This window comes from Nematostella vectensis, chromosome 15, assembly GCF_932526225.1.
Source record: "Nematostella vectensis chromosome 15, jaNemVect1.1, whole genome shotgun sequence".
NCBI lineage: Eukaryota > Metazoa > Cnidaria > Anthozoa > Actiniaria > Edwardsiidae > Nematostella > Nematostella vectensis.
The window spans coordinates 1,044,662-1,070,718 of NC_064048.1; the positions used below are offsets into that span (position 1 = coordinate 1,044,662).

A 26,057-nucleotide genomic window follows, 5' to 3' on the forward strand; every position below is an offset into this window, starting at 1 on the left:
GGTGCATTGATTGCTTTACTGGGATTAATGGGGATGGTAGGGCCAGGTTTTTTGTCCTATATCCGTACACAGGCAGTAACTCAATAGCTTGATAGACAAATTGACATAAAAGAGAATAAAATATAAACTGTAGTTCTTGTAGCAATCAACTTGACTGTTTATAACAATATGCACTTTATTCTTACTAATGTTTTGTGAGTTATTAACATCACAATCAAGTTTCGATTTGTTGCATAGATTGAACATAATAACCAATACAATAATAATAGCAAATAAAAAAGTCATTTTTCCATTACTGTGAAGCATTGGCAGATCGAGCACACTTTTGCTCTCTTCGTTATTGGCTGCTACTCAAACAGCCAATGCTGGGACAGCTCCCTCACGAATGGAAGGGGTGGCGACCATTTTAACTTTGTTGGTCTCTTCGTTATTGGCTGCTACTCGAACAGCCGCTGCTGGGACAGCTCCCTCACGAATGGAAGGGGTGGCGACCATTTTAACTTTGTTGGTCTCTTCGTTATTGGCTGCTACTGGAATAGCCGCTGCTGGGACAGCTCCCTCACGAATGGAAGGGGTGGCGACCATTTTAACTTTGTTGGTCTCTTCGTTATTGGCTGCTACTCGAACAGCCGCTGCTGGGACAGCTTTCTCACGAATGGAAGGGGTGGCGACCAGATTAATGCTGGTCTCTTCGTTATTTGCTGCTACTCGAACAGCCGCTGCTGGGACAGCTCCCTCACGAATGGAAGGGGTGGCGACCATTTTAACTTTGTTGGTCTCTTCGTTATTTGCTGCTACTTGAACAGCCGCTGCTGGGACAGCTCTCTCACGAATGAAAGGGGTGGCGACCAGATAAATGCCAGCTCTCTCACGAATGGAAGGGCTGGCGACCAGATTAATGCTGGTCTCTTCGTTTCTTGCTCCTAGAACAGCTTCCTCACGAATGGAAGGGGTAGCGACCAGATTAATGCTGGTCTGTTCATTTTTAGCTCCTAGGAGAGCTCCCACAAATGGAAGGGGTATTATTGAGCTTTATGTAACCTTCGGCGATAAACATGGGCAGTAAAAACGCCAGAAACAACTAGAGAATGGTCCAACTCCAATGACGAAACAACTCGTGGATGAATTTCTCCTGCGTAGTCGATTTATCGGCGCGCGATACCGCTGGACTAAACACAGGTAGCCCAATTTATTGTGACCAATTCCCTCTCGACTGCACCAGGAACGCCTGTCTACGTTTGCCTGCTAGCTCGACGCCAAAAACGACAAAAAAACAAACATTTTAAGACTTGTGCCGGCCAAAGGCCTGGGCACACGTAATGAGTGACTTTTTGGCCGCCCCCCGTGCATGCGCACCCCGTGCATCCCCTGTGTATGCGCCTGCTTTTATGTTCAGAAACGAATAGTATATGATCTCTCCCTGGAACAATGTTTCCTACAATCAATGAACATGTATTAATCCAAATAAAACTAAGTTAGGCAAAATATAATTCAACAAAAACAGTCTAGTAACAGCTGAGTAGTATTTCTACCAAGGAACAATGTTACCCTTAAAATCTATGAACATTCCATTTTTACTCTCATCAAAGTTGGCTAGGACAGACAACATTCCAGCAACACTCTCTTCTATTGCCATCGAAGCATTGGGTCCCCCCATGTCTGTTTGGACCCATCCCGGATGAAGTATGACCACTGATATGCCATCTCCCTTCAAGTCTACAGACATGGATTTGGAGACGATATTCAGGGCTGATTTACTGGCACGATATGGGTAAAGGCCCCCTGGGTAAAGGCCCCCTGGTCTGTTGTCCTGGATGGAGGCGATCTTTGTGGACATCTGAACGATTAAAGCGTTCGGGAACTTTGGTGCCTGGTCTTGGAAAGACGCCGTTTTCCCTCCTTGTTTCAACAAGGGAAGAAAGGCTTGTACAATTTGCAGAGGTGCAACGGTGTTTGCCTTGAAAACCCGAATCATCTGTTCCTCTGTTACATCTAATAAACCAGCAGGGTCTAAAATTCCAGCGTTATTCACGAGTATGTGTAGCCCCTTGTCCTGTACAATCTCCCTTGTTTGCTCTGCACAACGCTGGATTGCTTGAAAGTCTGTAACCTCGAGTTCCAACAAGTGCAAATTCTGGTTTTCTGCCGCGAGTTTCTTTAATTCGCTGGCACTTTCTCCTGCCAAAGATCGACATGTTGCGATCAGATGCTCGGGAGGATTTTTGGAGCGCAGAAATTGCTTGACGAACTCCAAGCCTAGTCCTCGATTACATCCAGTTATGAAAATGTTACACCGTGGAACCGCCATGTTCATCGAAGGCGGGATGCAACTGACCGAGAGGAACTAGGTCGAGGCAGCGCCTTTGTGAAAGCACCACCACCACCAACAACAACAACAACGACAACAACAACAACGACATAGGTGTGACAACAAGTCTCTCGTTATCCTTCGGGGAGATAAAATATAATTTTGAGATTTATTTAAGAAACAGTCAAGACACAACTTCAATATATATTTTATTTTCCCGAAGCATCACGCACGAGAGACTGGTCCATGACATGGTTTGCCTGTGGTGTGTCTAGACAGCGTATTGAAATCGTTCTGTACGTCTGTACTTTTGTTGATAGATCACGTGCGCTCCTACACTGGCGAAACCCCTAATCGGGTCGCTTAGCGCACAAAAAGAGCTCAAACTACACAGCGGTCAAAAGCACCAAACTTGGTATAAATATAGCCTAGGGGATATGGTAATCTATATTTAGACCGGTGCCCACCGATAGCATTAACGGATCCATAGATAAAGAGCAGTAGTTTTTTAAAAAAATCTGGTGTTGCGGGTACCCTGTGGTAAGATTTTCATACATTTTCGTGAGACAAAAAAATAAAGATAAAAACGCACATATTTGAAAACGATTTATATCATTTACGCTGTATTCTATCGAATTCCCCCTTAATACACCCTGAATCAATAAGCTTCCTTATATCACTTGAAAACAAGCAAAATGAATGCTGCTGCTAAGACAAGGCCCCAAATAATACCAATTGAATATCTTCTTTTATTCTTTTGAGTTTAGCTACTTTATTGCTCCCCTCCCCCCTCCCCCTTCCAAAGTCTTTGTTGACTCATACCGCTGTAATGCTGTGATATGTGGGCTCAGCCATCATTCAAGACTATGGCTGCTGTGTCGGATTTGTACACGGATTTGGACGGCCATTTGGTCCGCAAATATTCCCTTGATGTAATTCAAGTCCCGAGACTGCATTACCAGGACCCTAAAGCCACAGAAATAATTAAGAATGAGGTAAAGTAACTCAAGTTATCGCTAAATTTCCAAACATTTTATTACTTGTTATTGGTTGAGAAATTAATCTGGCATAGAAATTTTAGAAATTCGCGAGGTGTTTTGGTAAAAAAATATTTTCTGGAATGAAACCTTGCTAAAAGGCTTTTATATAGTTATCCTATAACATGTCGCGTATTCGGTTTAATTTTGTTTGTATGATTTGGACATTAACGCCAAGATTTTAAACGGGGCTTGTTTATTTCTGGCACTGTTCACCCAAATGCCTGTCATTCGAACAGCTGATCGTGCTAAGCTTCACGTGCGCTCGAGATGTCTGCTCTTGTTGCTATGACAGTATTTTGACACTTGATATAATTGGCGTGAGGTTGTTGATACAAAATCATTTAAAGGCTAGTGACAGGAAGACTTACTTTCAAATAACAATTAAAGGTGTTTTCCTTTGTTTAAATGAATGAATGTGCATTGATAAGTACTAAAACAATCCAGAAAAAAAAATTGACATAAACATTGACATAAATTCACTAAATACTCTTGTGTAAAATTATATATAAGATAATTTATTCTACTACAATTATTATTGTTTTATTTTTATCATAGAACTAAAAGTAAATCACCAGTTTTACTTTTTTTATTTAAATTTTGGCCACACCTTTATCCACCAATTTTAATCAGTGATGTGTTTTTTTTTTAATTTCCAGTGCCCAGTTGTTTTAACCGACTCCGACATAATATCAAGCGCTATGAAATGGGACATTGAGTATTTGAGGGAAAACATTGGTGATGGAGATTTTGCTGTCTATGCTTCCGAAGACAACAAGTTTATGTACTATGACGAGAAGCGTGTAAAAAACTGGCCTCACTTCAGGCCACCAACTGTTAGGATAGACATGAAGTTTGAGCAGTTTTACAAACAAGTGAACAAGTTTGATCCAACTATGGCAAAAGCAGGAAATTTGAGATTCTATCTTCAGCAGATGTTAAATGATCAAGTTGGAAGGAATATTGTTGCAGATTTTCTTGGTTTCAATTGGGCGTGGCTGAACACGATGCAGAAAGAGATGGACTGGGGCCCACTTACCTCTAATCTCCTGTTGATTGGTCTCCCTGGCAACATAACACCTGTCCACTACGATGAGCAGCAAAACCTTTTTTGCCAAGTTACAGGATGCAAACGAGTGCTACTGTTCCACCCAGACAAGTTCAAATGTCTTTATCCATTCCCTGTCCATCACCCTTGTGATCGGCAAAGCCAGGTAGGTGGGTGTTTTACATAATCTTACAGGACTAAACCACCATGTAAGAGACTAACCCACCATTTGAGGGACTAACCCACCATGTAAGAGACTAACCCACCATGTAAGGGACTAAACCACCATGTAAGAGACTAACCCACCATGTAAGGGACAAACCCACCATGTGAGGGACTAACCCACCATGTTAGAGACTAACCCACCATGTAAGCGACTAAACCACCATGTAAGAGACTAACCCACCATGTGAGGGACTAACCCACCATGTAAGGGACTAATCCACCATGTAAGGGACTAACCCACCATGTGAGGGACTAACCCACCATGTAAGAGACTAACCCACCATGTAAGAGACTAACCCACCATGTAAGGGACTAAACCACCATGTGAGGGACTAACCCACCATGTAGGGGACTAACCCACCATGTAAGGGACTAACCCACCATGTAAGAGACTAACCCACCATGTGAGGGACTAACCCACCATGTAAGAGACTAACCCACCATGTGAGGGACTAACCCACCATTTAAGGGACTAACCAACCATCTAAGGGACTAACCCACCTTGTAAGGGACTAACCCACAATGTAAGGGGCTAACCCACCATGTGAGGGACTAACCCACCATCTAAGGGACTAACCTACCATGTAAGGGACTAACCCACAATGTATGGAACTAACCCACCATGTGAGAAACTAACCCACCATGTGAGGGACTAACCAACCATGTGAGGGACTAACCCACCATGTGAGGGACTAACCCACCATTTAAGGGACTAACCAACCATCTAAGGGACTAACCCACCTTGTAAGGGACTAACCCACCATGTAAGGGACTAACCACAATGTAAGATGCTAACCTACCATGTAAGAGACTAACCCACCATGTAAGAGACTAAACCACCATGTCAGGGACTAACCCACCATGTAGGGGACTAACCCACCATGTGAGGGACTAACCCACCATGTGAGGGACTAACCCACCATGTGAGGGGCTAACCCACCATGTGAGGGACTAACCCACCATGTAAGAGACTAACCCACCATGTAAGGGACTAAACCACCATGTAAGAGACTAACCCACCATGTAAGGGACAAACCCACCATGTGAGGGACTAACCCACCATGTTAGAGACTAACCCACCATGTAAGCGACTAAACCACCATGTAAGAGACTAACCCACCATGTGAGGGACTAACCCACCATGTAAGGGACTAATCCACCATGTAAGGGACTAACCCACCATGTGAGGGACTAACCCACCATGTAAGAGACTAACCCACCATGTAAGAGACTAACCCACCATGTAAGGGACTAAACCACCATGTGAGGGACTAACCCACCATGTAGGGGACTAACCCACCATGTAAGGGACTAACCCACCATGTAAGAGACTAACCCACCATGTGAGGGACTAACCCACCATGTAAGAGACTAACCCACCATGTAAGAGACTAACCCACAATGTAAGAGACTAACCCACCATGTAAGAGACTAACCCACCATGTAAGAGACTAAACCACCATGTCAGGGACTAACCCACCATGTAGGGGACTAACCCACCATGTGAGGGACTAACCCACCATGTGAGGGACTAACCCACCATGTAAGGGGCTAACCCACCATGTGAGGGACTAACCCACCATGTGAGGGACTAACCCACTATGTAGGGAACTAACCCACCATGTAAGGGACTAACCAACCATGTGAGGGACTAAACCACCATGTAAGGGGTAACCCACCTTGTGAGGGACTAACCCGCCATGTGAGGGACTAACCACCATGTAACCCACCATGTGAGGGATTAACCCACCATGTGAGGGACTAACCCACCATGTAAGGGACTAACCAACCATGTAAGGGACTAACCTACCATGTAAGGGACTAACCCACAATGTATGGAACTAACCCACCATGTGAGAAACTAACCCACCATGTGAGGGACTAACCAACCATGTGAGGGACTAACCCACCATGTGAGGGACTAACCCACCATTTAAGGGACTAACCAACCATCTAAGGGACTAACCCACCTTGTAAGGGACTAACCCACCATGTAAGGGACTAACCACAATATAAGATGCTAACCCACCATGTGAGGGACTAACCCACCATCTAAGGGACTAACCTACCATGTAAGGGACTAACCCACAATGTATGGAACTAACCCACCATCTGAGAGACTAACCCACCATGTAAGGGACTAACCCACCATGTGAGGGATTAAACCACCATGTAAGAGACTAACCCACCATGTAAGGGACTAACCCACCATGTGAAGGACTAACCCACCATGTGAGGGACTAACCCACCATGTAAGGGACTAACCCACCATGTAAGGGTCTAATCCACCATGTAAGGGGCTAACCCACCATGTAAGGGACTAACCCCCCATGTGAGGGACTAACCCACCATGTAGGGGATTAACCCACCATGTAAGGAACTAACCCACCATGTAAGGGACTAACCCACCATGTGAGGGACTAACCCACCATGTAAGGGACTAACCCCCATGTGAGGGACTAACCCACCATGTAGGGGACTAACCCACCATCTAAGGAACTAACCCACCATGTAAGGGACTAACCCACCATGTGAGGGACTAATCCACCATGTAAGGGACTAACCCCCATGTGAGGGACTAACCCACCATGTAGGGGACTAACCCACCATGTAGGGGATTAACCCACCATGTAAGGGACTAACCCACCATGTGAGGGACTAACCCACCATGTAAGGGACTAACCCACCATGTAAGGGACTAACCCACCATATGAGGGACTAACCCACCATGTAGGGGATTAACCCACCATGTAAGGGACTAACCCACCATATGAGGGACTAACCCGCCATGTAAGGGACTAACCCACCATGTAAGGGACTAACCCACCATGTAAGGGACTAACCCCCATGTGAGGGACTAACCCACCATGTAGGGGACTAACCCACCATGTAGGGGATTAACCCACCATGTAAGGGACTAACCCACCATGTAAGGGACTAACCCACCATGTGAGGGACTAACCCACCATGTAAGGGACTAACCCACCATATGAGGGACTAACCCACCATGTAGGGGATTAACCCACCATGTAAGGGACTAACCCACCATATGAGGGACTAACCCACCGTGTGAGCTACAGCATTTTGTATTACATAAGTTTGGAATGTATTTGAAGGTGTTTTAATTGTAGAATTATTTCTTTTGTGAATTTGCAGAAAACCATGTTAGTTTTCTGTTTTGCTCAGGTTGACTTTGATTGCCCTGACTACATAAGATTTCCACTGTTCAAGGAAATCTGTGGTATGGAAGCTATGGTCAAGCCTGGTGATGTGCTGTATATCCCAATGTACTGGTGAGATGTCAAATTACAGACCTGCCAATCCATCCCAAGGAAAATAGAAAGAAGTTTGGGTGAAATGCAAAATGTTATCAAAGAAAGCCAACAGTGTCCATTCATGTTAACATTGTAATTAGAATATTTTGTTTTTCATCTCACGTTAGGTGGCATTACGTGGAATCAACTTTGAATGGTGGAATTACCACATCTGTCAACTTCTGGTACAAGGTATGACTGTAGATGAGAAAACTCCTGTTAGTGGACTCCTGTTACTGTGCTTCTATCGAAATAGGCATTAATAGGTGTTAATCCTTGTCTTTTTCAGGCCGGCCAGACTCCAAGTGAGATATCATTCCCTTTGTCCAGCCAACAGAAGATTGCAATTATGAGGAACATCGAGAGAATGCTAGGGGACGCCCTTGGGAGTCATACTGAGGTAGGATGATGATGATGGTGATGATGAGAAGGAGGAGGGAAGGAGTAAGGGGGGACATCGAGATAATGCTGGGGGACGCCCTTGGGAGTCATACTGAGGTAGGATGATGATGATGGTGATTGGGATGATGAGGAGGAGGGAAGGAGGAGTAAGGGGGGACATCGAGAGAATGCTGGGAGATGCCCTTGGGAGTCATACTGAGGTACAGTGGTGATCAGGGTATAGGTTATGGGTCGGATAGGCTGGGGATCTGATAGCTGGAATTATTGTCATAAACTCCATTTTCATGATTTAATAACCTGTACAATTCACATTCAGGTTGGGCCCCTGCTCAATTTGATGGTGAATGGGAGATATAATTTACCAGAGACAGAATCCAAGAAAGGAGAAACCCACAGCTCACATAGTTAATGTGACAAGCTCAACCCAAGTGTTACTAAGACAGTATTCTTAGTTTGGCTGGAAGCTAAAGCATTAAGAAAAAGCTGTGCCATATTCTTGATTATGATCTTAAGAAAGAGTTGCTCCAGGGGGGGACTCTAATAAAAACAGACGGGGGTGATCGACAGAAAAATCGATTTCAATCCTAAGGGGTTGCACTTTGGTTGTGCTCAACATAACTTCTTCCCCCTTAGAGATATTAAATTAGGTGTGGTTGAAGGAATTTATAACCCCAAGCGATAGCAGAATTGGAAAAAATTGTAAATCTTCCACCCTTAGGAATAGAAGTTGGTCGAAATTTTATACCCTAAAAGTTGTGACAATCAGCCCCATTCTACTTTTCTAGAGATCCCCCCCCCCCCCCCCCCCACAGAGTTGCTCTGCTTCCTAAGCTTACATCTTATAACCCAAACTGCAGCAATGAGAGAGATTGACTTGATTGTCTCATAACATATTGTGACTTAGGAATGGTAAGCCTTAATATTTCATCCTTTGTTATCTACACCCTTTTTTTATAAGAACGTCTTATTTTCAGTTAAGGCTGGGCCATTCTTTATTTTTGGAGCATTATAAGGCTGAAAATGTTCTTCAATTTTATTGTATAAAAAAATATAATACCATTTGAATAAAGAGAATGAGTGTTACATAGCCAGAGTATCAGGGGATTTAATTTGATCGCTTTCAGGTATATACTTCATAGGGAACGATAAAAGGGCCTGACACTCGGGCTAAGAATTACACAAATGATCAATAGCAATATTTAATGTGGTTTTGAAAACAATTCGATTCTGTATTTTCGAATGCTTCAGACTATCAAAAAAATATTTTGCTGATATCTGAGCATCGGCATGTTCTTAAAATTTGGTGAAACTTCTGGCTGGATGTTCTTACAAAGAAGGTTCTTATTAAAAGAAAGAGTGTATTCAATTTATATTTAGGTCAAATAAGATACATTGAGCTTTACAAGGTTGGTTAAACACATTTATGACATAACGAGTCAGCTAAACCCTTCTGGCATATACAATTTTAATGCAAGGGTTAGAAAAAAAATCCGCATTTTAAATATTTTTGTAGACTAAAAGTAGACTAACCCTGCTCCAAGAGAAACATAATTAATTAAATTGATATATAATGAGATGCTAATAAGCCTAAACAAGGACCCTCACTATAAAAGGGCCTGGACCAGGTCCACGAAAGGCTCAGTTGTCAGTAAACTGCTACGCAGTGCGGAGCTCCAGAGTTCAGTCAAGCGTGTCTCGTCTACCCACGAGGAGCGAAACCCAAACTCAACTTTTGAAGCCCTTTTCTTTTTGTTTGCTCGGTTTATTTTCTCGTGGTTACTAACAATGTCTAGTTCCAGATATTACCCATACCCCCCACCCCTCTGGGATTTCCAACCCCCTGGAAAAAGATAAATACAGTAACTGTAAAGGAAGAAGGATATGAATGACTTGGTTCATTCTAGTCAATACAGAGACCATTATAATTCCTTAGGAGGATGATAGTGATTTGCTGAGAATTTCAAACCCCCTGGAAAAAGATAAATACAGTAACTGTTAAGGAAAAAGGGCATTTTACCCCCCTTTTCCCTCTGAAAATTCCTGTGCATCTGAACCCCACCCCCCGGAATTTCCAATCCCCTAAATGGGGGGGTATGGATATTTTCTGGAACTACACAATAAAACACCTACCAAAATAGCAGGAATTTGCAGTAAGATTTAGTTCAAATTTTTAACGATAACACAACTAAAAAGTCTCACTGCCAACCCAATGTTACGGTGTGTTGTAAACATGTGTTACGGTGAATTGTATACATTTGATAGCTGCCCTGAAATTGTTGTTTTTGTAAGGTTTACTGTTTGCTGTTCATAGTTAAATATATTGTATATATGAAATGCAATAGAATATCTATTTAGTAAGCAAATAAAAGGGAAAAATACGGCTGATATATATGAGTAAGCATGGTTACTGCCCCTCCACTACCCCCCCCCATACAGCGCACACAATAATTTTGAAAGCAATATAATTATAATTTCATTCCATCAAGCAATATTTTTCAATTGTTATTTACATAAAGACAGTGCGCCTCCTGGGCATGGCACTGTTGCATTAATAAATCAGCCATGGTATTCATGTGAGAACTTCCATATTTCAAACAATGATCACTCATAAGAATATCAAGTTATTATATCGCTTTCTGATAACTCATGAGTGATCATTTACATGATTTACATGAAATGTTATTGTTAGCGATTTCTTGTGATGAAATATATTAAAACTGTTTTGTTTACATAATGAATATTTATGTTCTCACTGTGTTGGTGACACGTGATCTCATCGCTTATCGTTCTCGAGGAACAGTACAAGTCGAGGGGCTGAAGTCCGTACATCTGACTTGCGTGGCAACATTGTGTTGTTTTTAATGTGAAAAATCTCACCATTTTTAAAAATACTTCTTTTACTGTGCTATTTGATTGTTAAAAATAGAATTGAGTTTTTTTAGTTATAGGATGGATTGAAATTCACCATGATTCAAGCGGATAAGTACTTAGATTAACATCTCATTTGCATAGGGTTTCATAGCCTATGAAACCACGCGTCACGCAAGTCGGATCGACAGGATTTAAGGGGTGAGGTCAGCAGAGCACGCATCTATTTGGGGCATGTTTCTCGAGGTCACATTTCTTAACCTTTTCAGGCGGAGAAACATAGGGATAGATAAGAGGTGAATGAATGTCCAAGTTGTACAGACACAGTGTCACGCTATCCTTGCTTGTGTCACATTACAGCAATGTTACTCCCTAATTTAAATATCAAAAATTCCTTGAAATCCTTGTGTCAAGATTTGGATATCGCCCAATTTGATGAGATGAGATGCGAACCGATATGTGACTCCATACTTTTCTTCCATTGCAAGCTTTCGAAGTGTCACGCAACATGTGCATTTATCGACATGTCTTGTAATCCTTGCATTACACAACCCTTCATGTACTTTTCATGTCATGTCATGCAACCCTTGAGTCACACCACTCTTCATCTCATGTCACGCAACCCTTGAGTCACACCACTCTTCATTGCATGTCATGCAACCCTTGAGTCACACCACTCTTCGTCTCATGTCACGCAACCCTTGAGTCACACCACTCTTCATCTAATGTCACGCAACCCTTGAGTAACACCATTCTTCATCTCATGTCACGCAACCCTTGAGTCACAACACTCTTAATGTCATGTCATGCAACCCTTGAGTCACACCACTCTTCGTCTCATGTCACGCAACCCTTGAGTCACACCACTCTTCATGTCATGTCTTGCAACCCTTGAGTCACACCACTCTTAATGTCATGTCACGCAACCCTTGAGTCACACCACTCTTCATTGCATGTCACGTAACCCTTGAGTTACACCACTCTTCATGTCATGTCATGCAACCCTTGAGCCACACCACTCTTCATCTAATGTCACGCAACCCTTGAGTAACACCATTCTTCATCTCATGTCACACAACCCTCGAGTCACACCACTCTTCATCTCATGTCACGCAACCCTTGAGTCACACCACTCTTCGTCTAATATCACGCAACCCTTGAGTTACACCACTCTTCATCGCATGTCACGCAACCCTTTGTTCACACCACTCTTAGTCTCATGTCACGCAATCCTTGAGTCACACCACTCTTCATCTAATGTCATGCAACCCTTGAGTCACACCACTCTTCGTCTAATGTCACGCAACCCTTGAGTCACACCACTCTTCATCTCATGTCACCCAACCCTCGAGTCACACCACTCTTCATCTCATGTCACGCAACCCTTGAGTCACACCACTCTTCATCGGATGTCATGCAACCCTTGGGTTACACCACTCTTCGTCTCATGTCACGCAACCCTTGAGTCACACCACTCTTCATCGGATGTCATGCAACCCTTGGGTTACACCACTCTTCGTCTCATGTCACGCAACCCTTGAGTCACACCACTCTTCGTCTCATGTCACGCAACCCTTGAGTCACACCAGTCTTTATGTCATGCCCTTCAAAAGCGAAGCTTCTAAAGTGATGTTAAACTCTACCAGGGCTGTCAATACGTCTACGAGGAACTGCACAAGTGCGGGGTCCCTGAAGAAGGAAGCAGCGTCGTACATGTTGGTGGCAGCGGGACATAGTGAGATGAGGCGAAGCCAGTCCTGCAGAAAGTGATCACGTGCCCCAAGACACACGAACGATTGGAACTTAAAGGAAAAAAGAGCTGAGTTAGACAATAGGCGACTTTCACTCAGAAATAACGTGACTTGTACTAAAAAAATCACGAACTCCACTCGGAAATCACATGACTTGCACTAAGAAATCACGTCATCTCCATTCAGAAATCACGTGACTTGCACTTAGAAATCACGTGACTTCCACTCAGAAGTCACGTGATTTCCACCAAATCATGCGACTTTTTTGGATGACTTCCACTAAGAAATCATGTAACATTCTTGGCGGCAAACTCTCACTCTAGAGCTTTTGGAGTCAAAATATCCTATTGAGCTATTACGAATCAGCAGAAAGTTTCTATGTCAGAAAGATCTTATTTTTATTGAAAAAAAACTTCCGTTCTTTGGCATGACGGCCGTAGCCAGTTTCGGCAGGAGTTTGCCACTCCAAAAGTCACGTGACGTTTTATTGAATACTTCGTGATCTATTTGATATTCACAAACAAAGTTCGAAGCACGTGCAAAATAAACAATGCGCTGAGCTGAGTGGGCTCCCTGTGATTTACCAAGACAGAGGACGGTTCCTTTGATATGGCATTAAGAAACGCTAAGCCTCGATCAAAAGGAGAGAGCTGATGAGAAAGATTGCCATCTCTCTCGATTGACCGTGGTCGTGCACTCTCGCGCACTCTCATCCACTTTAAAAGTGCTCTTCGTCAACATGAGAGTTGCTGACAGTTGTCGCCGTTTGATCACTTGAATAAGACTTGGTCAGAGTATTTCGGTGAACAGTTTTCACATTCTTACGGCAGAGTCTTCAGTCTTACGCGTAATTCCAGATTCGGCGATGAATGCGGAAGTGAAATGATCATTAGAAAATGCAATAACTAAATATCGTGTATCTTTTTCTTCTTAAGCTCGTTTTTGCCTGAAAGCACATGTATGGAGCGCATACTCACACAGACTGTTTGAAGACAACCATGAGAGCAGAAAGAGAGGAACCATCATCCCATTCAAATCGAGGCTTATGTGTGCCGAAACATTCCCATGTTTCATTCCTTACTTTTACTTGAATTTCTAAATCAGATACTTTTAACTACTTGACCACCATCTTCACATCAGAGTTCGTGAAGTTTAAAGTGTGTCACCATGGTGATAAATGATTGATATTCGTAACACTGACCTTGCCATCCTTGCCAACAGACTGGGAGGAGTTATTAATGCGCGTCACCATGGTGATAAATGATTGACGTGCTCTTTTAAGTTCAGGCAAAGATTCTTCATCATTCATTTGCAGGTACTGGTGAGCTTTTTCTAAAAAAAGGTAATTTTAAATCGATTTAGTATACGCATAAATCACAATAGTTTACGTATATATCTGACGAGTTTACACACAGAACAAACGCGTTAACGCATAGATCAGAAGAGTTTACGCTTAGATCAGACTAGTTTACGCATAGATCAGACGAGTTTACGCCTACTATCACATGAGTTTACGCCTAGATCACTTGAGTTAACACATAGATCAGATGAGTTTATGCAAGGCCGAGTAAGAGGAGTGCAGATTAAAACATTTTTCATTCGATGTTTTTAATCCACCAACGTTACCATAACTTGGGGAGAGGGGAATGATCTGCATTTGAACTAAGATCTCCAGAATAGCGAGTACTCACCTAAAATGTCCCAGATGAAGAAGTTGTTACGAAAGAGACGAGAAGACTTGAAACCGCACTGGAATACCTGAAAAGAACCAAGCAAAGCTCTTGTATCTAGATGTGTTTTGCTTATAAACTGATTCCAAATTAAGGCAAGGAGGAAAATCACATCCATCCGGCCTGCAGCCTTGGGCTGTACATCCAGGACATCGGTCTTATATTTCTGCGCACAGACCTCGCGCTCGGTTAATAAGCAGTTTAATACAATACAAAATACGTACGATATTCGAGGTCATGTGTCAACATGGCATAGCGTACCTGCTCTAGAGCTTGGCATAGCCCTCCATCGCCACAAAGAAGGTACGTCAGGTTGCCCCGCTAAACAATAACAATACATAATACAGTTAGAGGAGGTAAGGTACGTCAGGTTGCCTCGCTAAACAATAACAATACATAATACAGTTAGAGCAGGTAAGGTACGTCAGGTTGCCCCGCTAAACAGTAACAATACATAATACAGTTAGAGGAGGTAAGGTACGTCAGGTTGCCCCGCTAAACAATAACAATACAATACAGTTAAGGGAGGTAAGGTACGTCAGGTTGCCCCGCTAAACAATAACAATACATAATACAGTTAGAGGTGGTAAGGTACGTCAGGTTGCCCCGCTAAACAATAACAATACAATACAGTTAAGGGAGGTAAGGTACATCAGGTTGCCCCGCTAAACAATAACAATACATAATACAGTTAGAGGTGATAAGGTACGTCAGGTTGCCCCGCTAAACAATAACAATACATAATACAGTTAAGGGAGGTAAGGTACGTCAGGTTGCCCCGCTAGACAATAACAATACATAATACAGTTAGAGGTGGTAAGGTACGTCAGGTTGCCCCGCTAAACAATAACAATACATAATACAGTTAGAGGTGGTAAGGTAACTGCTGGCCTGAGATGGCAGTCATCAGTAGGACCACGACACAGACACACTGGAACACACATCAGTCACCAGCAACCCCACTCTACGATAAATGTTGTTGCTTTCATCCAACACGTACACGCCTACACAGGGGTGCGCAGGGTGCGCGCGCACCCACTTGGCGGCCAAAAAGTGTGTCATTTCTTATTGAGAAATCTTCAAATACTATGATTTACCAAATCATACCTACGACTGCCCCCTTTCCCCAATAGATGCGCTTTCAAGAAGTAGTCGTTTTGTTTAAACGTGACATTTTGGCTACGTCTATGAATCGGCATTTACGTATACTACGTCTATGAATCGGTATTTACGTATACTACGTCTATGAATCGGTATTTACGCATACTACGTCTATGAATCGGTATTTACGTATACTACGTCTATGAATCGGTATTTACGTATACTACGTCTATGAATCGGTATTTACGTATACTACGTCTATGAATCGGTATTTACGCATACTACGTCTATGAATCGGTATTTACGTATACTGCGTCTATGAATCGGTATTTACGTATACTACGTCTATGAATCGGTATTTACGTATACTACGTCTATGAATCGGTATTTACGTATACTACGTCTATGAATCGGTATTTACGTATACTACGTCTATGAATCGGTATTTACGTATACTACGTCTATGAATCGGTATTTACGTATATTACGTCTATGAATCGGTATTTACGTATACTACGTCTATGAATCGGTATTTACGTATACTACGTCTATGAATCGGTATTTACGTATACTACGTCTATGAATCGGTATTTACGTATACTACGTCTATGAATCGGTATTTACGTATACTACGTCTATGAATCGGTATTTACGTTTACTACGTCTATGAATCGGTATTTATGTATACTACGCCTATGAATCGGTATTTACGTATACTACGTCTATGAATCGGTATTTACGTATACTACGTCTATGAATCGGTATTTATGTATACTACGCCTATGAATCGGTATTTACGTATACTACGTCTATGAATCGGTCATTTGCTTGCGTCTTTATTGGGTTGTGCGTGGCGTGTGGGCGGTAACCATGGAGATGCAGCGTTGTCTGATCTCTGAATAACTCGGAGCAGTACCTCTTTTTCAGGTTTGTAGAAATACTTGACGATGTTGTTGACGGCATCGGCGACACGCTCTTGGACATCAGGGATACGAGTTCCTACAAGAGGCACGATCCAGTTTAGAGACAAGAGAGCCTACCAAGTAATACTGAGATCTTCCCGAGCAGTACCGAGTTTACTACGAGTAGTATTGAGCTACTTCCGAGTAGAACCGATTTACCCCAAGTCTTTCCGAATAATCCCCGAGCAGTACCGAGTATACTACGAGCAGTATCGAGCTAGTTCCGAGTAGAACCGATTCACCCCAAGACTTTCCGAATAATCCCCGAGCAGTAACGAGTAGACTACGAGCAGTATCGAGCTAGTCACGAGTTGTACCGATTCAACCCAAGTTTTTCCGAATAAACAGCGCCAAGCTAATTTTCAATTAAGTACTAGGTGCTATTGTCAAGTCTGGGTAATATTGAGGCTAGTAGAACTCCATCCCGCGCGAGGACTAAAGACTCAATCCCGCAAATTGTCAAAGTCAACTCTGCGTCAAGTCAAGTCAAGTCTAGTCAACTATGTGTCAAGTCAAGTCAAGTCAAGTCGGAAGGTGGGTAGGGGGAAGGGAGGACAAGTGTGTAAAGCCCGGGAGGGGTGGGGCTGGTTGAGTGTGTAAAGCCCGGGAGGGGTGGGGCTGGTTGAGTGTGTCCAGCCCGGGAGGGGTGGGGCTGGTTGAGTGTGTCCAGCCCGGGAGGGGTGGGGCTGGTTGAGTGTGTCCAGCCTGGGAGGGGTGGGGCTGGTTGAGTGTGTCAAGCCCGGAAGGGGTGGGGCTGGTTGAGTGTGTCCAGCACGGGAGAGGTGGGGCTGGTTGAGTGTGTCAAGCAGGGGAGGGTGGGGCTGGTTGAGTGTGTCCAGCCCAGGAAGGGTGGGGCTGGTTGAGTGTGTCAAGCCCGGGAGGGGTGGGGCTGGTTGAGTGTGTCAAGCCCGGGAGGGGTGGGGCTGGTTGAGTGTGTCAAGCCCGCGAGGGGTGGGGCTGGTTGAGTGTGTCAAGCCCGGGAGGGGTGGGGCTGGTTGAGTGTGTCAAGCCCGCGAGGGGTGGGGCTGGTTGAGTGTGTCAAGCCCGGAAGGGGTGGGGCTAGTTGAGTGTGTCAAGCCCGCGAGGGGTGGGGCTGGTTGAGTGTGTTTAGTTGTTAATACACTGTAAGTTAGCCCTAGGGGACAAACTCAGACCGCGAATGTACAATTTTCCGACCATGGCAGTGCACAGAGGATTTTAAGAACCCATGTAAGCCACATTTTGTTTTTCTTTCAATATTGCAAGACAAATTATTAAAAAAATCTCAAAATAACCATATAAAAGCAAGGATTCGTACTGCATAAGCCTCAATCAAATTCAATCGAAAATATCGCATTGGCCTCCCCAAATCAGCCGATGGAAATGGATGCTTTCTCGCACTTGGTACTTTACTAGGATGACAAAATGTCGGCTGCCAGAAGCTCGCTAATACTCACGCTCGCTGTTGCGGCGGGAGAGCACAGGAGACCTCCTCTGAGGAGACAGACGGCACACATCGGCCAGATTGGCGTCTAGAGGTAAGATATCACACTCATTAGTGACACAATTAATGGAATGGAATGATCATGGTCATGATGATGGTGGCTATGACTGTTGTTGTTGATTATGATGATCGTTGTTTTGGTGGTGAAAATGTTGACAAATGTTTAAACCCACCTAACTATTTTTGTACTATTTCTTCTTTAACATGTCCCCTGAAAAATACTATATCATTTCAAAAATTGATACTAGCAGACAGCTGTAACAAGCAGTGACGTCAGACCCTCTTTCATTAGAACCCCCAGGTAAATTTTAAAAACATGATAAGAACATGCTAAGGCTCAGATAGCAAAAACATCTTGATGCGTTCTATAAAGGAAGACTAAAATTATGTTCATATTAGCGACTTAAAATACAACCGGTCTTTATCATTTGTGCAATTACATTTTCAATACTTTATTGGTATCATAATTTTATATACAATAACTGGTGTGTATATTTCAGACTGTAATGTGACTGTAGTTTAAAGCCGCATTGTCACCAGTTAACTTCCGGAAGTCCGACGGAAACCTCGACCGTTAAAAGGCAAGAGAATCTATTACAATCCGAGATATTTAAGATGCCATCCGCTCTAAATTACCAATCATATCAACAAAGAAATGTCCAATAAACACACTGCTTTCAATATTTTGAAATATTTTACGCGTTTTCCGTTAAAGGGGGGGGGGGGGGGGGTGAATAGGTTCGCGGATCGGCGGATTCGGCCCCGGAATGCTCACGGATTACGGATTTTGATGATTGTTTCAGCGGATTGGCGGATTTTGAAAATACGGCGGATCACGGATCTGTTAACAATTTGGGCGCGGATTTCGACTGCTTTGACGGTCGAATTTCGGATTTTAAATGAATTTCAATCGATGCTTTTGTTTATCTGTCAAACCATGCGGATCTAAAAATACCTGCGGATCCGCGGATTTGCCCCGAAAATGTTGCGGATCGGCGGATTTACATACCCCTATTCACCCCCCCCCCCCTCCCGTTAAAAATCATCGGAGATTGTTACGTAATCGACCGGAAGTAAGCTGGTGACAATGCGGCTTAAAAGAACATTCAAGAGAAGGTTTTCGTAACCGCTGAATGAGTTTCTTTTTGTTGTTATTTTGCCGCCAAAAGTTTGAGCGCGCTCGAGATTGCCACCGAAAAAAGTCGTCCATTGATGATCTCAACCATGAGTAATCTAAATACTCTGCTTCTGCGCATGCGCCGTTCAGACGTTGCTAATCAACCGATACTTAGTGCAAGTCTGCATGGAGCACCGTGTTTACCTAGGTCTATTGGCTGTGAATTTGCTGACAAGACATGGAGCACCGTGTTTACCTAGGTCTATTGGCTGTGAATTTGCTGACAAGACATGGAGCCCCGTGTTTACCTAAGTCTATTGGCTGTGAATTTGCTGACAAGACATGGAGCACCGTGTTTACCTAGGTCTATTGGCTGTGAATTTGCTGACAAGACATGGAGCCCCGTGTTTACCTAGGTCTACTGGCTGTGAATTTGCTGACAAGACATGGAGCCCCGTGTTTACCTAAGTCTATTGGCTGTGAATTTGCTGACAAGACATGGAGCCCCGTGTTTACCTAAGTCTATTGGCTGTGAATTTGCTGACAAGACATGGAGCACCGTGTTTACCTAGGTCTATTGGCTGTGAATTTGCTGACAAGACATGGAGCCCCGTGTTTACCTAAGTCTATTGGCTGTGAATTTGCTGACAAGACATGGAGCACCGTGTTTACCTAGGTCTATTGGCTGTGAATTTGCTGACAAGACATGGAGCACCGTGTTTACCTAGGTCTATTGGCTGTGAATTTGCTGACAAGACAGACGTGACGGGTTCCGCATGAGAAATAAAGCGACAAACAGCGTAATTCGTCTGCGTAACGAGGGGGATCGAAGTCTAAAGGCAGCCGTGCATAGCTGTGCATGTTATTTTCAAGGCTGAAGACACCATGGATTCCGAATGATTTAAAGTTCGATTGAAGAAATAAAAGTCGATTTTTGAAAGTTCGTTTGCAAAAAAAAAAAAAATAAGAAAGAACATTGAGCTAGACTTTGTTCGAGTAACAAACCAATCGCGAATCAAACGAACGCTTAAAGTTCAAAGGTATTCGATTACCGAACGTTTGATTAATAACGCCGAGATATATGATAGCAGGGAAAGTTCCGTATATCAGGTCACCGTGGTCTATTTCGAACTGTTCTACTTTCAATTCTTATGGTGGATTGTAAATTTGCAATCAGCTCGGCATCGAACACATTATTGCTAACATTTCCCCCAATAAATATACACGCCCATGCCCCTACAACATGTGTAGAATAAACAAGCGTCGGAGCGACGGTACCAAGAGGGTCGGTAATAACGAGTAATACTGCGAAACGGACTCCCCACAATGACATTTCACTGTAAAATAATGAAATATGGGCTCGTCTTTCACTGAGAGACGGGGTCACGGTAAATACAGGTGACGCAAAGATAGCAATTGAGACAACAATGGCAGCATATCCGGCAGCCCGAGCAAGCCTACGAGAAGTTCCGCTATTGCGCAGGCTATCGCTGGTCTAGTACTTGAGGCTTACCAGAGCGAAATTCTGCCACGTGTGAGCCTTGGATAGTTGAAATTACGAAACATATGCAGTCTACTTTGCCATGTTCATAAAAAGTTTAAGAAATTTTTAGAAATTATTTGTAAGTGAAACTAAAAAAGGATGGGAATTCTATTTTAAATTCTATTTCTATTCTCATATCAGAGAAAAAATGGCCAATTTGGAAAGTGCTATGGGGTACAAGTTGCTTTAAATTATTTAAAATGCCAATAAAAATATTATGTTACCATAACCCACAAGGTCGCATAAGATTCCACCATAACGAAAAGGTTCGAAAATTTGTTTCCCATTAAGTATCAGAATGGAGTGAAGAATGTTATCATTTATTGTATTGATGTTTTGACCAGACTTTAGCTATTGCTACAAGAAGGTGGAAATACACTTAGATGATATTTTTTTTTAAATACAACAGCAATGCATGTGTGAGTCTTCTAAAATCGTTGATTTAGATGGGAAAGAGAAAAACTCGTAAAATGAGTGTTAGACGGGTTTAAATACGAGAATCACCGTCATACTTTTCGTATTCGATTTATACCAACTAGAGCTAATTTGGAATGCTTTTATTTTGTAAAATTCTGTCCTAGTATTTATAGTAAATTTTATGTACATCAATAATAAATATTTTAAAATCTATACTTTGGACATTTATTAAGCGTATTTACAATTTATACAATAATGTCTTTCTTTCTCTAAAATAAATTATGCAACCCACTGACTAGAAAAAGGCTGTTTCCATACTTGCATTTCTCGCTGATTTATAAATTGGTCTATTTTAGCACAGTTCTTCTTTGATCTTCCTCCATAAATACACGGTTTAGTGACTAGAAAAGCGCGCGGTAATAATACTGTCTGACTTTTATTCTTCTAGCCGGTGTCCTAAAAAAAGAATTTCGTCTTGTGGTGAATCCTTTTCGTTTCGCTGTTGACAGCAATTTGAGCCAAGAGCGCAGTGAAAACCCCACCGATGTTGAGCCCGAGCTTGGCGGACGCTTCCGAGCAGAGAACACCACGCTCTCTACTCACTTTGCGCATCTGAGCACGAGTGCTCTGCCTAAGCTCCTCGCTAACAAGGTCTGTCTTATTACCGACCAGAACCATCGGCACGGTCTTTCCCTTGATATACACGATTTCCCTCTGTAGTTCGAGCGCCTCTTGTAACGAGGCTTTCTCGTCAACGGAGTACACCAAGACAAAGGCGTCTGCGTTTTGAATCGTCAACTTCTTCATGGCCGGGAACGGGTACGACCCAGCAGTATCCATAATTTCAAGGAATGCGTTAAAGTCCTTGCTCAGAGTGACGGATTTCTCGTACAAGTCCCCGACAGTAGGCGTATACTGTTCCGAGAAAGTACCACTGATGAAGCGCTTGACAAGCGAGGTTTTCCCTACTCCGCCAGACCCCAGGACCACCACGCGGAACACAGCCGCGGGGAGAGTCAGGACGTCCCAGGAGTCTTTGTATTTCTTGGAGATTGTCTTCAGACTACAGCCCTTCTGGCAGAGCCTACTCAGGAATTGCGAACACTGGTGCTTGGCTTGGCGTAACACGGTCTCAGGGACGTGTTCAGTGACGGAGATAGCCTTGTGTAGCTCTACTCTTCTCTTCAGTGACGAAATAGTACCCGGATTCATGGTCTCTTGTGCCATTTCAGTCAAATCATCAGCAGAGACTCCCTGTTTTAACCCGTTCGATATTATACCAGTGTGGCTATTGAGAATCGGCCTAGCGACCACAGCCATGGCCTCAGACGTACACGAGTGGCATCAGTAATGCTCTGTATCATAGTAAATGGCAGACTCGTGTAAGCGCGAGTCTTTTATACGCGTTGCACGTCACTAAGGTATTTATAGAAGCCCTGGGGAAAGAGTACGGTTACCGACTTCCGCTCAGCTACTGGCCTGTGTCATATTACCTGTTCTTTCAGCGCTCGATGGTATAACCGGAAGATAACTTTTCGTACTTCAGCATTTTCGAATCCTCTTTAACATACTTCTGTATTCACAGTTTGTCAGTAAACTTTGTAATTATAATAATAATTCATGTTTATTCACCCAATCTTTCGCAGGTAGTAGACCCTTTGACAGTTATAGCTAACTGAGTTACATTATTGTGTACGATAAAAGTCTTTCTCTCCCTCGCTTGAATCAAGATAATTTCAATGCAGTATAAGTTTTCGACTCTTTCGAATGTTGAAGTAATTTAGAATATATTGTGATTGATAAACATGAAAATTGAAATCAAAATTAGTTGACAATCCACGGTAGGATACGTTTATTTATAAAATATGCCATTTTGATTATTAAAAAAAAGTGAAAATACTTTAATTACTTTATCCAAGGTCATATGATATTATTTACATGACAAATGGCTTGCCGTGGCCCTATTCGAGTGGGTTTTTAATTATTTGGGCAATTTAAACAAAGGACAAGCCAATTTTCTCCTCTAGTTCCCAATTGCCCTTGCCCGCGCTCTAGAATAGACGCCTCCAAGCGGTGTAAGACTGTGTTCGCTAAAAGGACCCCCTTACCTCACCTGTCCACCCCCTTCCCTTAACCCAAAAGCAAACAAAGACTACAAGACGTCTTCCTTTTTCTTTCCTTCTCTTTTTCTCGGATCAAAAGGTTAAATAAGCTAGACTTGGCTGAAAGGATTTTTCTAAAATTCAGTATTAGAAAGAGAAGTGCGCACATGACCAATAACAATGATATTTGTGGGTGTTAAACCATACCCAAAACCAGACCAGGCGTTTCTTCTTAGTTAAAACATTTCTCCCATTTGTTGTTTTGTGTTCATGTCGTCTAGTGTGCTTCTTGTTAATTACATGCTCGGATCAGTTTGTTTAAAGTTGTCTGCTCATTGCCCAATAATTAAACATGCATCGTTGATCATAGCCTCGAACATGATTGATATTGGGATATTGGACGAGGAAATAATAAGCATAAAAATACCAGTTAAGTAATAACTGGAAAATTCCAATAAAGTGAACATTGCAAGTCATGGAGCAAACACATCGACGTGATCCGTGTCTCGCAATTCCAAGAGACTGATTCTAATTTTCCCCTTTTAAAATCAAACCACCGCATGACCCGTGGTTTCGTAGGCTAAGAAACCCTTGCAAATTATGTGTTCATAATCTCAGTAGTGAATTTCAATCTATCCTACAACTAGAACATCTCAATTTTCTTTATAACGTATCAAATAATACATGCATGTCTGAATAATCAAATCAAAACACAAAGCAACATTGCCACGCAAGTCGGATGTACGGACTGAAGCATATTAGAAAGAAGTACGTAAATGAGGTGTTTTATGAAAAGTACGTAAAATAGCTATAAGTCTCGGTGATGCTTCTCACAGAAATGTCTATTTCGAATATTTTATATAAAAAACACAGAAGGTGTAATGGGTGACGCGTACCACTTTATTGCAGACGATATTATTGTCTTTGTTGTTGCTGCTGTTGAGGTTGTTATTGAAATACCTATAGCTATAGATACAACGCAAATCTAAACTATAGAACCAATATAAAAAAAAAACTGTGTAAATTGGAAAAAATAATCCCGGAAAAACGACGATATGAACGATATACAAACTGGTTAAGTAAAGTGAAAGACGAATGAATAAGCTAAATATACCTGACATGATGAAAGCTCTAAGGAATGCACAAGGAGAGATAAATATGGCACATTTCACATGCCACCCGGACAAGCCGAAAAAACAAACAAGTGCGAATGCTTTACTGTAAACGAGGAACAATCGCCTAGTTGACTCAAATTCTACCCACGAGAAAATAAATTATGAAAACAATACTTTATTAAAGTCAGTTAGTTACACAGGTAGCCCAAGCAGAAGGTTTTCGTCCGAGATTGCATGCACCTTTCTGGCAACACTTCCCGCTCATTTAAATTTCGTAATATGTTTTCATTTCATTCTTAACTGAGCTAGTTCCCTAGGTGACGCGAAAATGTCGTGTACCATCTTGTGGAATTGCTCCGTAAAAATCGGGTTAATTTGGTACATACTATACTACTTAGACCCGCCGCAACAGGGTGCGAATGCAGCACGGGAATGCAAGCCTCGGGATGCTGCTCGGTTCATTGGGCCAATCCTTCATATGGACATACCAACTAATTTTCATTCATCGAATGTTAAATCGGCCCAGTTATATATGGAACTACTTTTTATAGCGCAATACAGAGCAGCTCTGTAATGACTTATGAGACAAAGCTGTTCACTATTTGACCAGGTCAGTTTGCGGTAACCATTACCTTCGACAAACATGCTTATCAAAATTTTTGAATCGATAACGGTCAGGAAAAGGAAATGCGAATCTAAATGAATAAAGGAAATAGCGTTCCTGGTGTTACACCCATGTCCTGAAAAAGTCCAGACGGATGATTGATTGGTCTTTATTCTATTTTCAAATGTTCCTGAAAATGTCATTGTTAGTACTGGTTTGGAATTATGCGCATTGCTATTCTCGCGGTAGTCGTCTGAACTGCCAAACATATGACAAGACGATCTGCCTTAAACAATAAGAACTAAACATTAATCTATCAGGGTCTTCTGTTAGCAAAGTATGGATGCCCTCTCCTACAATGTCCACTTTATCTTTATTCTAACACATTATTTTTCATTTTATCATCGAAAAAAAATTAATATAAAAATCAGTATGTAAGGGTAAAGCTGGTATAAAAAAAATAATCCTGAAAACGTGGCGGAAAATCAGTGAACTTTCTACCAACGCGTTATCTGATGCGCGGACAGGTCTACTAACGAGTTATCTCATGCTTTCAACCACAAACCAGATCAATCTAATAAGCACCCCATACTATACCCTGGGTACCCTGAGGCTCGAGATCCTAGCTACCGAGCCTCTGGTACCCAGGATACTCATACTAGCGAACCAGCGACACGTTACCACAAATAAAAACCAAGGAAATATCAGGGGAATGGATGTAAGGGGAGTAACGTAAGAGAGAAGAGCGGGGTTTTCCCTCAGTGACCGGAGTCTCGTCACTCGAGATCTATGTATAGTCGCGTCAGCTCAGGATCAATTTACAGCTGATGTAGCAAAACAACCAACGATAAAAAAAGTATACGGAAACGGAAAAGGCACTAGAAAAATAACAAACAGATAGCATTTTTGACCAAAAAACTATATTATTAG

The 26,057-nt window shown here is 42.5% G+C and overlaps 4 protein-coding genes across 6 annotated transcripts in view; 1 reads left to right on the forward strand and 3 right to left on the reverse strand.

The window, feature by feature from the left end:
- Positions 1 to 1,431: 1,431 nt before the first annotated feature.
- On the reverse strand, positions 1,432 to 2,346 carry LOC5501640 (C-factor). The gene has a single exon (XM_032369935.2). It carries the CDS (start codon positions 2,312 to 2,314, stop codon positions 1,529 to 1,531), a length of 786 nt encoding a protein of 261 aa, XP_032225826.2. The 5' UTR covers positions 2,315 to 2,346; the 3' UTR covers positions 1,432 to 1,528.
- An 809-nt stretch (positions 2,347 to 3,155) lies between these two features.
- Positions 3,156 to 10,721, forward strand: LOC5501636 (hypoxia-inducible factor 1-alpha inhibitor). The gene is made up of 6 exons (XM_001622865.3): positions 3,156 to 3,303; positions 4,005 to 4,559; positions 7,805 to 7,911; positions 8,061 to 8,124; positions 8,222 to 8,332; positions 8,651 to 10,721. Exons 1-6 carry the CDS (start codon positions 3,175 to 3,177, stop codon positions 8,741 to 8,743), a joined length of 1,059 nt encoding a protein of 352 aa, XP_001622915.2. The 5' UTR covers positions 3,156 to 3,174; the 3' UTR covers positions 8,744 to 10,721.
- Positions 10,722 to 10,782: 61 nt separating this feature from the next.
- LOC5501638 (DENN domain-containing protein 5B) overlaps positions 10,783 to 26,057 on the reverse strand; it is an 89,145-nt gene continuing 73,870 nt past the window's right edge. The window contains exons 21-27 of one of the 3 annotated variants that reach the window (XM_048722494.1): positions 18,183 to 18,257; positions 16,701 to 16,783; positions 14,945 to 15,004; positions 14,645 to 14,711; positions 14,155 to 14,285; positions 12,789 to 13,004; positions 10,783 to 12,674 (exon numbers count right to left, since the gene is read on the reverse strand). In XM_048722494.1, the coding sequence (XP_048578451.1) occupies positions 12,795 to 13,004; positions 14,155 to 14,285; positions 14,645 to 14,711; positions 14,945 to 15,004; positions 16,701 to 16,783; positions 18,183 to 18,257 (626 nt within the window). In that variant the 3' untranslated portion in view covers positions 10,783 to 12,674; positions 12,789 to 12,794. Of the gene's footprint in view, positions 13,005 to 14,154; positions 14,286 to 14,644; positions 14,712 to 14,944; positions 15,005 to 16,700; positions 16,784 to 18,182; positions 18,258 to 26,057 lie in introns of all 3 variants that reach the window. The other 2 variants (XM_048722493.1, XM_048722492.1) reach the window with 2 other exon arrangements.
- LOC116608899 (ras-related protein Rap-1) lies at positions 21,432 to 22,702 on the reverse strand. The gene has a single exon (XM_032369933.2). It carries the CDS (start codon positions 22,624 to 22,626, stop codon positions 21,763 to 21,765), a length of 864 nt encoding a protein of 287 aa, XP_032225824.1. The 5' UTR covers positions 22,627 to 22,702; the 3' UTR covers positions 21,432 to 21,762.

Bases quoted from the DNA above. Each gene is read 5' to 3' on its own strand.
- LOC5501640 (XM_032369935.2), bottom strand. From the start codon at position 2,314: ATGAACATGGCGGTTCCACGGTGTAACATTTTCATAACTGGATGTAAT.
- LOC116608899 (XM_032369933.2), bottom strand. From the start codon at position 22,626: ATGGCTGTGGTCGCTAGGCCGATTCTCAATAGCCACACTGGTATAATA.
- LOC5501636 (XM_001622865.3), top strand. From the start codon at position 3,175: ATGGCTGCTGTGTCGGATTTGTACACGGATTTGGACGGCCATTTGGTC. The intron at 3,304-4,004 runs GTAAAGTAACTC...TTTAATTTCCAG, and splicing joins CAGAAATAATTAAGAATGAG to TGCCCAGTTGTTTTAACCGA. The intron at 7,912-8,060 runs GTGAGATGTCAA...ATCTCACGTTAG, and splicing joins CTGTATATCCCAATGTACTG to GTGGCATTACGTGGAATCAA.